The following is a 15,113-nucleotide window of genomic DNA, read 5'->3' as shown; positions in this document are numbered from 1 at the left end:
TTTTTTTAGATGAAGTTTTGCATTATGTAGGAGGGAGGGAGGGAGGTGCACTGGCCAAAGTAGTCTGCACAAAAGAGAAGGCCAAATACATTTTTATGGAGTTGCACAATAGGGGCTCAGGGGCTCACTGTGGCATTCATAAAACCTTGGATGCAGTGAGCAGAAGGTTTTATTGGCCAGGAATGTCTGTGGACATTAAAAAATGGGTGAGTGCAATTTCATGTGTTCGTACACTTCTACTTGTATAGTAGCCTACCAATTAAGTAAAGTTAGAAAATAATTTTTTCAGATAACGCATTGTGCAGCTTGCCAGCAAAAACAACGTTCTCTAAAGAACCAAACCCAATATACCCCAATTGAGGTAAGTTTTGTTTGTGTGATAGAAATTTGCAGTTTGTTGCAATGGACTTGAACATGTGAATGTTTTTCAGGTGGCAGAGCCATGGGAGATTGTGGGTATGGACTTGGTGGGAAAGCTCACACCAACAAAAGATGGTTACCAGTACATTTGCGTTATGGTAGACTATTTTACCAAGTGGTGTGAGGCTTTCCCACTGAAGTCTAATAGGGCAGAGGAGGTAACAGAGTGCATAATTAAACTTTTCTATAAATTCGGTGCCCCTAAAAGGCTACTAACAGATCAAGGCACTGAATTTGTAAACCAGGTTAGTATTTAGTCTTTTTTTTATATATTTTAATCCTTGTGATTCTGTTGAAAGAGCTTTTTCTTTTTTCTTTTAATGAAATTCCTGCCCAACTAAAAATAAAACTTGTGTCTTGTATATACAGATCAATCTAGAGGTGTACCAAACACTGGGCATCAGCAGGAGCTTATGTGCACCATACCACCTGCAAACGAATGGATTGGTAGAGAGGCTTAATGGCACAATTCAGAGGTTAGAAATAATATTTTTTTCAGTTATAACACTTTTGGTAATTGATTAACAGGTCCCTAATGTTTATTTTCTCGTTTTCTTCTCCTTAGAACTTTGAGCAAGCTAGTGGTGCTTCCTCCCTGCCTGCTGCCTCAAAGCCTGCTTCCTCCCTGCCTGCTGCCTCAAAGCCTGCTTCCTCCCTGCCTTCTGCCTCCCAGCTTACTTGTATGTAGCCTCCTTTACATTTTTTAAAACTAATTTGAATAAAAAGTTTAACATTGCCTCTTTGTGTTTGTTTAGTGTTACATGACATCTGGGCAGGTAAAATTGGAGGACGAATCTGGAGCAAAATAGGTCCATTCAAACTCTTTTCTATGGATCTCGAGCGCCTCAGGCCTGGAGAGGAGCTTGAAAGTGAGGTTGGTTGCTTCCATTTGAGCATCATAATACTGACATTATCACATTGGGGTAAAATTGTGGATATTTATTTTTTCTGTTGCAGGTTATCAATGCATACCTTGCTTGTCTTGCAAAAAGTTATGCAGGGCATGCATTTGTCATTGATTCCTTCCAAATGACAAAAATGTGGAATGGCAAGGCCTGTTTAATGAAAAGGGTAAAACTGTATACCAATCCTGATAAAATGAGAACCATAAGTATATTATGTTTCTTGGTGTATTGATCTTGTAATCACTTGTATGCCCATATAGACAGATCTACAAAAATATGATTTGCTGCTGGGGTCTGTAAATGAGACTCACCACTGGACACTCCTGGTTTGCTTCATTCCCTGACTTCTATCCATTTTTTTTCTTGTACCTTGTAAACTTGTAAACTTGTAAATCTCTTTGTAGTTGATATATCCTCAACAAGGAAGGATTATTTATATGAACTCCCTTGGTGAAGGCAGCAATAAATTGGTTCACTGCTGTAAGGCTGTGAGGTGGGAGTAATAAACTACATGTGATGAACCTGATAAAGGTTTTTTTTCTTTTTTCTTTTTCTCTTTCTCTCAAAGGGATTTCATGGACCACAAGGGATTTCAGGGCACTACATGGAAATGTGTGACTTTACCACACAATTTACAGCCAGGCAGCAATTCATGTGGAGTGTTTGTGTACAAAGTATGTAGCTGTAATAAATTAAGCAGTTTTTTGCCTTATTTTCATTGTGTTTTCATTTCTCTCTCTTTTTTTTAAAGTTTGCAGAAGCCATTTTAACAGGAGGAAACCTGAACTTCCCATGTGATCCTGAAAACATTGCGGTCATGCGTGAGGACATTGGCCAGCGCCTCCTAAATGAATCGGGTAAATTCTTTAAATTTGGATTTATGGATGCATGTCATGACTATGTATAATATCTTGAGTTTTTTTTCTTCTTTTCTATAGAATTTTGTCACCACCAAACTGGTTGTTGAATCTATTTCATAAAAGGCTGTGATTTCTTTTTCTACTTTACAGCAGATGTACCAAAAAAATCTATATTTTTACTTTCTATTTCAATACTTATTGTAGACAAACTACTGCAACACCTTTACATGGTAATTTGCTTTATTCAAATGCTTTTCATCCAGCACAACAGTGAAACACATGATAAAAGTACAGACATTTATTTCAATCTTGTGTGATGTCTTAAAAGGCTAATAGGCTTATTAGTCTCAGTTAGTTTATTAACAAAAAGTTGCGGTTTGATTGCAAGTTAACAAGACGTAAAAACAATCACATCAGGATAGTTTACAAACAAACGTATTTTTCCATAGATACATTTCTACATGTTTATTTCAGATGCCACAGGCAGTGCTGTATTCAATAACGGATAACAACCAATAAAGTCCTAGTTTTAGCATCGCAAGATAGAAAGCTACCGCAACGAACTGAAATCAATATAGGATGCACGATAGATAAGGGTTGCGTATCCATACACGAAGTGAATGACTGACATTTTCATTGTCATGAATGACTGCACAAAACGAACATACTAATAAAACTACAATAAGAAGGTAGCCTAAACAAATTTAGTTTAGACATAAGCTCATAGTTTAGACACAGGTCTGATACCTTTATGAAATAATCCACTAAACATTCTGAGATGGAGCGGAACTGAGATTCTCAGTTTCACGATCAGACGCGCATGAGGACGCGTAATATCTCATGAATATTCATGTTTGCTCCGCCCACGGAAACCGAATATCTCAGAAACCAAAAATCTCGTAACACAGGCATTAAAAATCTTTATGAGCAAATGTGTCGCCCTCGCATTGGGAGTTCTGTGGAGAATCGGATATGTGTGTTTAGACGTAGGTCGGATGTCCAGGTATCCGATTAAAATCCACATTTGGAAGTGGCTCAGATCGGATGCAAAAAAATCGGATCTTGTGCGGGTTTTTGTGTTTACTCGTGTGCAACAAATTCGTGTGCTCAGATGTGAGCGAAAGATCGGATTTTTTGTGCCAGTGTAAGCCTAAGTGCCATCTGACATTTTTCTTCTAAAATAAGCATTTTTATCAGGCTCCCATGTTTATGTTCAGTAATTTCATTTGAATGGCAATGAATAAATCCTTTTCATCAGCATTAAAGTGAAATAACTGAACACAAATGTAGGAGCCTGATGAAAATTCTCATTTTGGAAGAAAATGTCAGGCAGCACTTCTACTGTATAATGAAGTCTTGAAAACTTGAACAAAATTGAGGTATAAACACTTTTCTTTGAATTAAGTTGATTTTTCTTACCCCATTAGCAGATTTTTTTTGTGGTTTCAATCATAAACTTACCAATGACCAAAGACACAGAAAACAAGACTATTGTACATTTTATTGTATATTTAATGTACTTTGCTTCTCAAGTAATGCATCCTGATTTAAGAGAAAAGTCTTGAATTTACCCTTAAAAACGTTATGGCTTTTGAATGACAGCATTTCAGTTCATATTTCCTGTTATTTTATGGTTCTTACCAGGTCAAGAAAATATGATCATATTACCCCAATTTTACAATGTCTGCACTGGCTACCTATTAAGTTCCGTATCAGTTACAAAATAATAATAATTCCTTACATTTATATAGCGCTTTTCTGGTCATTCAAAGCGCTTTACATAGAAGGAGGAATCTCCTAAACCACCACCAGTGTGCAGCATCCACCTTTATTATTATTAATATTACAAAATATTATTACTTACCTATAAGGCCCTTAATGGGTTAGCTCCTGCGTACCTAACTAGTCTTCTACCATGCTACAATCCATCTACCATGATACAAGTCCACTAAAGGAGGTAGAGCTTTTTCATATTTGGCTCCCAAACTCTGGAGCCTTCCTGATAACGTTTGTGGTTCAGACACTCTCTCTCTGTTTAAATCTAGATTAAAGACACATCTCTTTGGCCAAGCATTCAAATAATGCATCTCATAATCGTGTACTGCAGTTATATCTGATCAAATGCACATAATTATTCTTTAGTTTGGGTTAAACAAATCAATTTTACTTGGTTGGAACAGAAGCTACACTAATTATGTCTCTATTTGTTTCTCTGATTTTGCTGGGATTGACATCCCGTGGTAACTAGAATTTACACAAGCTTCAGTCTGGATCCAGAACACCTGAGAAGAGATGATGTCAACCCCTCAGAGGACCTCAGATGATGCCAACCCTGAAACAACATCTCAGGTTAGTTATGTAACCATGGTTCCCTGAGTAGGGAACGAGACACTGCGTCCTCTAGGGGTCGCTATGGGGAACGCCTCGTCGTGACATCAACTCGATCTTAAGGGTTATAATGCTGGAGTGGCTAGCAGTAAATCTGTAGCTGAGGGAGCAAACATCCAGCTCTCAATCGAGAGGGAGCTCGACCTACAACATGTTCCAAAGGTGGAACAGCTAGCAATAATTTACCTTAGCTGAGGGAGCACAAACCCAGCTCTCAACTCAGAGACAGAATTGTGGCAAGGCACAGATCTGGCCAAGGTTACAAAAAATTTCTGCTGCACTTAAGGTTCCCAAGAGCACAGTGGCCTCCATTCCTTAAATGGAAGACGTTTGGGATGATCAGAACCCTTCCTAGAGCTGGCCGTCCGGCCAAACTGAGCTATCGGGGGCGAAGAGCCTTGGTGAGAGAGGTAAAGAAGAACCCAAAGATCACTGTGGCTGAGCTCCAGAGATGCAGTTGGGAGATGGGAGAAAGTTGTAGAAAGTCAACCATCACTGCAGCCCTCCACCAGTCGGGGCTTTATGGCAGAGTGGCCCGACGGAAGCCTCTCCTCAGTGCAAGACACATGAAAGCCTGCATGGAGTTTGCTAAAAAACACCTGAATAAGATTCTCTGGTCTGATGAGACCCAGATAGAACTTTTTGGCCTTAATTCTAAGCGGTATGTGTGGAGAAAACCAGGCACTGCTCATCACCTGTCCAATACAGTCCCAACAGTGAAGCATGGTGGTGGCAGCATCATGCTGTGGGGGTGTTTTTCAGCTGCAGGGACAGGACGACTGGTTGCAATCGAGGGAAAGATGAATGCGGCCAAGTACAGGGTTATCCTGGACGAAAACTTTCTCCAGAGTGCTCAGGACCTCAGACTGGGCCGAAGGTTTATCTTCCAACAAGACAATGACCCTAAGCACACAGCTAAAATAACGAAGGAGTGGCTTCACAACAACTCTGTGACTGTTCTTGAATGGCCCAGCCAGAGCCCTGACTTAAACCCAATTGAGCATCTCTGGAGAGACCTAAAAATGGCTGTCCACCAACGTTTACTATCCAACCTGACAGAACTGGAGAGGCTCTGCAAGGAGGAATGGCAGAGGATCCTCAAATCCAGGTGTGAAAAACTTGTTGCCTCTTTCCCAAAAAGACTCATGGCTGTATTCGATCAAAAGGGTGCTTCTACTAAATACTGAGCAAAGGGTCTGAATACTTAGGACCATGTGATATTTCAGTTTTTCTTTTTTAATAAATCTGCAAAAATGTCAACAATTCTGTGTTTTTCTGTCAATATGGGGTGCTGTGTGTACATTAATGAGGAAAAAAAATTACTTAAATGATTTTAGCAAATGGCTGCAATATAACAAAGAGTGAAAAATTTAAGGGGGTCTGAATACTTTCCGTACCCACTGTATATCGACGAGGGAGATAAACACTGCAAGTCGAGCACCCGGTTTCTGAATCCAGCAGAGGGGGTGCTCACCGAGGACCTACCCTAGAAAGGGACAGAAACACACAGAAACACTGCAAAGAAAGTTAGCAGAAGGGTTATACACACAAGCACCAGCGCATTAAATACACACATATATATATATATTTTTAAATGGATCGTACTCGCACACCATGGTTCCCGCGTCGGAGCCCTGTCCGAAGAAGCCTCTGGTCCGTACCATCAGTAAGGTGGCCACTATGAAGCATAGAACCAACCAAACATAATAGGTCCAGCATAGGAGACTGTAATGCAGGAAATTCCCACCTAACCTCGGTCAGGTGGAGATGGTGGTTACAGGGGAATTAGGAAGGGGAAGATAAGGGCAGATGTAAGACCCCCAAAGGAAATGAGTGGATACTGAGGTTTCACTCTGATCCGGACAAAAGCGCTGATGCCCTGTCTGGATCACATCCCTTAGGTCTTTTATCACCCGTGATTCTTCCTATCCCTACCCGCGGGCGGGGGAGGAGTGCAAGCCGGCGACACTAGCCTTCTGTGCCCGTCTCTGATCCTCAAACCGACTCTTAAATTTATAACCACAAATACATAAGTATTATGATGCATTATAATTGTTGTTATGATTATTCATGAGTTGATATAACATACGTTTTTTTATAATGCATCACGCATTCATTATAATGCCTTAAGAATACCCTTATAATGTATTATAAATACGGGCTTCATAAAAAGTGTTACCAGATATCTCTTTGGATTTGAGACTTTAGTCTTTGCAACTTTACAGATCTTCTTTATGCACCAAGAGCTTGTAACACTCCAAAGTCCATCATATAACCCCTTTAAACTTTTTTGTAATTTTTTTAACTTGCGGTTTGAATGTTTGTGGTTGTTCTTTCTGCTTTATTTGGTCAAATCAAAACAACAAAATATTAAAGAGACAAGACAACTGTTTTTAAATAATTTATAGCTCACATTCAAAGTTGTCATATTATTTTATCTTAAAAAAATATCCATCCATGCAACAACAATAAAGAAAAAAGGATTATTTTCAGGATGAGGGGTAATCATTTTTTCTTTTTATGCCAAATCTATGAATCTGCGTTCCTCTCTCATGTGTCGACACAAATGAAAGGTTTAGTTACACAAACCAGCTACACTTTAATCAATGACGCCAACATGTTAGAAATTAAACGTAACTTGAGTACATTTCTCATGTATATTGTGAGAGAACTCATCATACATGTGGCATTTGTCCTTCAAACATTTCCCTTCAGTGGTTACAGAAATGATCGGATGACTTTGTTAAACAGTTGTTAAAGCACTCCATATCCCAGTTATGGCTATTGACCAAAATCACACGTCTAAATACAGACACATCCCTATGGCACAACTTCGCATAGATGCCTTATTTTATAATGTTGATTTATTATTTATACACGTGATCAAAGTCAATCAATGTAGGACAAGACGAATGAATCAAGTGCTACTACGGGCAGATACGATGTCCGTTTCCCAGAGAATGAAGAAAAGTGTCCATTTTCAGTAAAAGGATGACACCATAGTGCAATAAATGCTTCATCTAGACAGAGAACATGCTGAAGGTGTCATGATGAGGAGACTGCTGATGGGACTCACAAGAACAAACCTAGAAACCAATCTTGCTACATTTGCTGATGGTGGGCAGATGTCACTGCATACACTCTCAGAAAAAAAGGAACAAAAGCTGTCACTGTGGTGGTACCCTTTCAAAAGATCACTAATATATACCATTTAGGTCATTTGTGCACTTCAAGTACAAATCTGTACCTTTAAGGTACTAAAATGCACCTTTTATGGTTAAGGAACAAAGGTGTTCTTTTGAAAGGTTACTGTCCCAGTGACAGCTTTTGTACCTTTTTTTTTCTGAGAGTGTATCGGTGTAATTAAAAGACAACTCTTTGAAATAACTCGGACACAAAATGAAACAAAAATAAAAATCATGCTCTTGTAATGTGTTTATAAAAATGTACAGTGCAGATGTTAGTGAGCACTAACTAAAACAAGTTTCTTAATCAGTCGGTTTATGTTGTTTTTCAACAAAAATATCTAAATATGCCTAAAAAATCAGAGAAGTTAATTTTTTTTAAATATCAAGACTTGTACAAGAATGTATCTTTTAAAAAAAATGTTTTTTTACTTTTAAATCAAGAGGGGGAAAATATCTGTAAACAAGTCTTTATACCTTACACAATTTTGCTTTTCAGGGTGATTTTTTTAAGTATGTTTAAATATTTTGACAGATTAAGAAAATTATTTTATTTTATTTTATTTATTTATTTTACAGTGAGGCGTTTCTCTGCAATTATAACCACGTTACTGACAGGGAAAGACTTTGTAACACAAGGGTAATCTAAATTCAAGACTACAAATACACTATCCCACCAAAACCCCTACGACTGCTCAATCACAGAGGGGGACAACAAAAATGTCAAAACTCTTAACATGTAATGACTGCTTTAAATGTACAGAGTAAGATAGCTACCAAAAAGCCTAAAATATAATTATAATAAAATAAAAAAGCATTATCTGAGCAGTTAAATAGGCTCACATAGCTAAGCTGTGAATTCACCTATTGCCACAGGGCCGGATTCATCCTCTTGTCATCAGAGATGAGTGGTTTAAAACCTCCTTTAAATGCTCCCGACTCCTACAGTAAAGCTTTGACCAACTGCTCTGAGCTGAATTTACTCCCTTTTTAACTCCTGGAGAAATACTGAGTACAAGAACATCTTATATTTCACACTCCCCCACCCAAGAAAATAAAACAAATTACAAGAAAAAACAACATTGCATGAAAATATTTTAAAAACCATTAAGATTTTTTTTGCATGGTGACATTATTTTTATAACTAATCTTCCCTATCAGTCCCATTAGTACAGTATGATGTGAACAAATAATGATACAGTATTTATAGTGGCAAAGTACAATTCATGATGGAATTTGTTGTATTCAATTTTATCTATTCTGTTTTAAAACAATGTGTGTCTGGATAAAATGTTTTGCATTATAATAAGAATTTGGGATGAAATGCTTTCAGGCTAAATTTATCATGAAAATAATGTCACAAAAATCTTAAAGGTCCTAAAACAGGCTTTATTTATGCAATATAACATCTTTCTTATTTTGAGGTGAAATGTGACACACACACACACACACACACACACACTCTCTAAGAGAGACCCTGACAACAGGCCTGAGTTCATTCCTGCAGTGCTTCAGCGGGCCACATGGTGGCGATGAATACAGGTGACAAACAAACTGAAACCATCTTCTGTTGAGCCATTTCTTTTCTGACAGCAGAACCTTCATACCTTCATAGCTAGAGGTCACCTCCATTTCTTGTGTGCACGGATCCCTCACGGTTCAAATTATAACACGCCTTTAGTTTTGAGTCGATGTGCAATTTTTACAAACATCTTTGTTTTTCTATGAAAATGTCAACAGTTTGCATGAAGTTGCTGGGTGGCAACTGAAGGAGCAGTGGGTTCGGCTACTGGTTCTCCTTGCGGATTTCCTGCAAAATGTTGATGAGGCTCTCTAGTCCGAACACGTAGCCACGGTCAGGTCCGTCGTGGACCGTTTGGTCATCCCGGAAGCCTTTGAAGGTGCTGTGGGCAAAGTCTATCATGCGCACATCCACACTCAGCATCCGAGGAGGCGTGTGGGGCTCTGAGGCCGGCGGGCTCTCCACAGACCCAAGCGGTGTGGCCTGATTTTGCTTTTCTGATGGCAGCTCTGAGGGTTTCTGCCAGCCAGCGTTCACAGACTCGGGGTCCTTGCCCTCGTATATGATGAGCAGCGAGCTGGAGTAGAAGCGGTATGAGGCCTGGCGCTCCAGCACAGCCTTCAGGCTGCATAGTGTGCGCAGGATGGGCTCAAAAAGGTCTTTGCGCAGCTGCGTCCCATTGTGCATGAACTGAAAAAGTGCGTGTCGAAATCCCTCAATAGAAAGACTACGGCCGTAGTACTTGTTCCTGCATAGATAGTGACCGGTGTCCATCTGGTAGACCTGCAGAACAAACACAGGAGACACAGAGAGCTTGAATGACTGGGAAAAACCTTTAATGTGAACAGCAGAGCTGGCACTACAACGGTCAATTAGGAGAACTAAATCGCCTGTTCAATTCTGTCAAGGTCTGATTATACTGTCTTCAAGACTTTCTTTGACTTTTGCCACACAATGTAACTTTTAATAAAAATAACAAAATGTCATTAATGAGAGAGTGCAGAAAGAATCCTGTGTCTTTACTCTATGTAGAGAAATGAAGTCCCCCTGTTTTTATCCCTATTGTTCACATCTCAGATGTGGAAAAAGGCTCAAGAAATGGCTGTGGAAACTGCAGACAGGTGGGAGGGTAGAACCTACTTACATAAATGCAAGTTTTTCTGCCATACCTATACAGGGCAATATATTGATATTAATCACTTCTTAATAAGTTTGCACATGCAGGTTTACATATGCGAGAAAATATGTCTATGCACCCGTGCTAGCGATCAATGCATAATTTCAGGACTGGAAATGTTGGAGAATGCCAGAAAACCATTTCAGGCAATCAGATCTGAAATTATTAGCAGAGCACATCAATACTGGAGTCTAAATCAACCTCTTCACTGCACTCGAGATCCAACACAAACAACAGCTGCCCCACAGATCTATTGATTAACCCCAAATAAATATGAATATATCATAGTATTATTTTGATTAGTTAGTACTTTTAAACTGAATATTCAGGGCTGAACAGTGTGTTTGCATTTGCTATTATACAAACCCAATTCCAAAAAAGTTGGGAGACTGTACAAATTGTGAGTAAAAAAGGAATGGAATAATTTACAAATCTCATAAACTTATATTTTATTCACAATAGAATATAGATAACATATCAAATGCTGAAAGTGAGACATTTTGAAATGTCATGCCAAATATTGGCTCATTTTGGATTTCATGAGAGCTACACATTCCAAAAAAGTTGGGACAGGTAGCAATAAGAGGCCGGAAAAGTTAAATGTACATATAAGGAACAGCTGGAGGACCAATTTGCAACTTATTAGGTCAATTGGCAACATGACTGGGTATAAAAAGAGCCTCTCAGAGTGGCAGTGTCTCTCAGAAGTCAAGATGGGCAGAGGATCACCAATTCCCCCAATGCTGCGGTGAAAAATAGTGGAGCAATATCAGAAAGGAGTTTCTCAGAGAAAAATTGCAAAGAGTTTGAAGTTATCATCATCTACAGTGCATAATATCATCCAAAGATTCAGAGAATCTGGAACAATCTCTGTGCGTAAGGGTCAAGGCCGGAAAACCATACTGGATGCCCGTGATCTTCGGGCCCTTAGACGGCACTGCATCACATACAGGAATGCTACTGTAATGGAAATCACAACATGGGCTCAGGAATACTTCCAGAAAACATTGTCGGTGAACACAATCCACACAACCATCCGCCGTTGCCGGCTAAAACTCTATAGGTCAAAAAAGAAGCCATATCTAAACATGATCCAGAAGCGCAGGCGTTTTCTCTGGGCCAAGGCTCATTTAAAATAGACTGTGGCAAAGTGGAAAACTGTTCTGTGGTCAAACGAATCAAAATTTGAAGTTCTTTTTGGAAAACTGGGACACCATGTCATCCGGACTAAAGAGGACAAGGACAACCCAAGTTGTTATCAGCGCTCAGTTCAGAAGCCTGCATCTCTGATGGTATGGGGTTGCATGAGTGCATGCGGCATGAGCAGCTTACACATCTGGAAAGGCACCATCAATGCTGAAAGGTATATCCAAGTTCTAGAACAACATATGCTCCCATCCAGACGTCGTCTCTTTCAGGGAAGACCTTGCATTTTCCAACATGACAATGCCAGACCACATACTGCATCAATTACAACATCATGGCTGCGTAGAAGAAGGATCCGGGTACTGAAATGGCCAGCCTGCAGTCCAGATCTTTCACCCATAGAAAACATTTGGCGCATCATAAAGAGGAAGATGCGACAAAGAAGACCTAAGACAGTTGAACAACTAGAAGCCTGTATTAGACAAGAATGGGACAACATTCCTATTCCTAAACTTGAGCAACTTGTCTCCTCAGTCCCCAGACGTTTGCAGACTGTTATAAAAAGAAGAGGGGATGCCACACAGTGGTAAACATGGCCTTGTCCCAACTTTTTTGAGATGTGTTGATGCCATGAAATTTAAAATCAACTTATTTTCCATACATTTTCTCAGTTTAAACATTTGATATGTCATCTATGTTGTATTCTGAATAAAATATTGAAATGTGAAACTTCCACATCATTGCATTCTGTTTTTATTCACAATTTGTACAGTGTCCCAACTTTTTTGGAATCGGGTTTGTAAATTATGACATGCAAAGATTCATTTCAGTCCATATGTGCAAGAAGTATTTCTTTTTTTTCTGCAAAGATTATTTACAGCCAGAAAGGTAACTAGTACAATGGGGTCATTCACTAACAACGTAAATTGTGTAACATAAGTTACTATGAAAAACATGTATTTGTAGGAAAGACTTTTAAAATATATTTTAAAAATATATTTTCTTCATTAATTTTATTAAAAAAATGTATTACTTTGGTCACTTTAGTTTAGGGACCAATTATCACTATTAACTATAACTTCTGCCTTAATAAACTCCTAATTTGCTGCTTATTAATAGTAGGTAGTTGTTAAGTTTAGGTATTGGGTAGGATTAAGGGATCTAGAATATGGTCATGTAGAATCAAGTATTAATATGTGCTTTATAAGTACTGATAAACAGCCGATATGCTAGTAATATGCAACTAGTTAATAGTGATAATTTGTTCCTAATCTAATCCTAATTTTACTTGATGGTTACACCTCATTAATTTTTTTTCAACAATTGCTAAGACATTTCTCAATACTTTGTTCACTTTTTCAAAACTCTTTCAGATTGGCACAGTATAGTTCATTTCACATCCAAAATGCACAACTCACTAATGTCTCACTAGCAAAGTTAACCCAACAAACACACTTTGTCATTCATAAAACAATGACATAAAAAACACCAACAACAGGTAGCATTATACAGTTTTTTTTTTCAGTCACACTTTATTTTAAGGTCCAATTCTCGCTATTAACAAACAATTAACTACGATATTTGCCTCACTAAATTCCTAATTTGCTGCTTATTAATAGTTAGTAAGGTAGTTATTAAGTTTAGGTATTGGGTAGGATTAGGGATGTAGAATATGGTCATGCAGAATATGTGCTTTATAAGTACTAATAAACAGCCAATATATTCATAATAGGCATGCTAATAAGCAACTAGTTAATAGTGAGAATTGGTCCCTAAACTAAACTGTTACCTTTTTTTCTTTTGTAAAATGTCTTTACAAAACAAGAATGGCAGCTCTCTACTCTTTAGAATTCACTGTAATATAAGTTACATGGTCCATATTTACAGTATGAAATTATTCAAAAGTTTCCCCTCTTGTAAAGTTGGTAATGAAATTGAAAGGCTTTAGATTTTATATATATCAAATCAATATTGTAATATACAATATGTACAAACTGGGTTGTGTGAAGAGTTTTGAACAGTGGCCTAAGTATTGAGAAATGGGTCCTAGGGATAAAAAACTGTTGAAAAAGTTTTCTTAAAGTTGATAAAAGTTTTGTTGAAAACAATAAAAAAAATTATTTTGCCGCCTGTCGGTTGAAACACTTATGAACCGCACCAAAGCTTAATTTAGCCGTTGTCACGTGACATGAGTGTTTTGATTCACACTTCGGAGCAGTGTTTCGAAACATCTATGCTTCGGGATCTCGACACTGCGTCGAAATGTCAGTTTTGCGTCAGCCATCCCTATCTTCAGCTGAAATGTGTTTTGGCTGTATAGTGCACAGCTTTGAGCCATTTGCCTGCTATTGAGTGTTGGAGTAGTAGGGAGATGGGTGCCTTTTTCTTTTGTTCTCATTTTCTCCTGTTCCTGCTAGTTAGGAAGTAAGGTAAGGTAAGGTAAGAGTTCTGTTGTTTATTTGTATTTATTTTTGCAGGTTAAAGGGGTCATATGATGTTGCTAAAAAGAACATTATTTTGTGCATTTGGTGTAATGAAATGTGTTTATGCGGTTTAAGGTAAAAAAAACAGTATTTTCCACATACTGTACATTATTGTTTCTCCTCTATGCCCCGCCTTTTTGAAACGCGTCGATTTTTACAAAGCTCATCGGTCTAAAAAGCGAGGTGTGCTCTGATTGACCAGCTATCCAGTGCGTTGTGATTGGCCGAATACCTCAAGCGTATGACGCAAATTTTACGCCCCTACCATACTGTGATGCCCTGTCCCAGCGCGACAAGACAAAACAATAAAACCCATTACAAACTAGGCATTTGTTGCATCCAGTGGGGACATAATTACTGATTATAATGACTTATACTGTCTTTTTACGCGTTGCGTTACGTATTGCGCTGCGTAAACATAAAACTATGTCTGCATTTGTGATCGGAGAAACAACAAACAAGCACTACTCTACACTGCTCAAAACTCGCGTTTGAATCATATGTAAGGGAAACAGGTCAATTTAGCTCAAAGGGAATCATTTAAGATTTTAAAGGGAATTTGGACAGAATCACTGTTTTATGGCTGATCACTGAGACGGCCAGCGATTCATTAAACGGGCCGTATAACATCAACTCTATATTTTGGATATTAATATCCATTGCAGTGAAAACACTATTAATTAGCACAGTAACAAGATCGGCAGTTTAAGACATTAACTTGAAAGCACAAAACACAAGATACTTCTCTTTTCAATATAAATAAGGCTTTATTGGATAAATCTAAGACATATAAACTAATCTAACACATGAACACATGCATTCACACAAGTTGCAAAAAGAGAGAAAGTGAGGAAATAATTAGTTTAAGAGAATGAAAATGTGAAATCCCAAGTTTACAGCAATATGTGCAAAATTGCATAGACCTAAACAACTATCAATCACTTAATTAACCCTCACATTGAGTTCCTCAATGAGGTTAAAATTTATATTAAATGCACCAGTTCAGCTAGGATCTGGAGGTACTTGC

General features: G+C 38.3%; 1 protein-coding gene and 1 long non-coding RNA gene across 2 annotated transcripts in view; one reads left to right on the top strand and one right to left on the bottom strand.

Moving 5' to 3' along the window:
* Positions 1-95: 95 nt before the first annotated feature.
* Positions 96-517, top strand: LOC107570934 (uncharacterized). The gene is made up of 3 exons (XR_001607111.1): positions 96-206; positions 290-361; positions 432-517. It is a non-coding gene; the product is annotated as an uncharacterized lncRNA (long non-coding RNA).
* A 7,810-nt stretch (positions 518-8,327) lies between these two features.
* LOC107570931 (inositol hexakisphosphate kinase 1-like) overlaps positions 8,328-15,113 on the bottom strand; it is a 24,889-nt gene continuing 18,103 nt past the window's right edge. The window contains exon 5 of the mRNA XM_016257214.1: positions 8,328-10,063. Coding sequence (XP_016112700.1) covers positions 9,545-10,063 — 519 coding nt within the window. The 3' untranslated portion in view covers positions 8,328-9,544. The remainder of the gene's footprint in view (positions 10,064-15,113) is intronic.

This window comes from Sinocyclocheilus grahami, unplaced genomic scaffold (assembly GCF_001515645.1).
Source record: "Sinocyclocheilus grahami isolate Dianchi unplaced genomic scaffold, SAMN03320097.WGS_v1.1 scaffold1523.1, whole genome shotgun sequence".
Classification (NCBI taxonomy): Eukaryota; Metazoa; Chordata; class Actinopteri; order Cypriniformes; family Cyprinidae; genus Sinocyclocheilus; species Sinocyclocheilus grahami.
The sequence above is the reverse complement of the archived record's forward strand: the minus strand, read 5'-3'. Positions and strand labels throughout refer to the sequence as shown.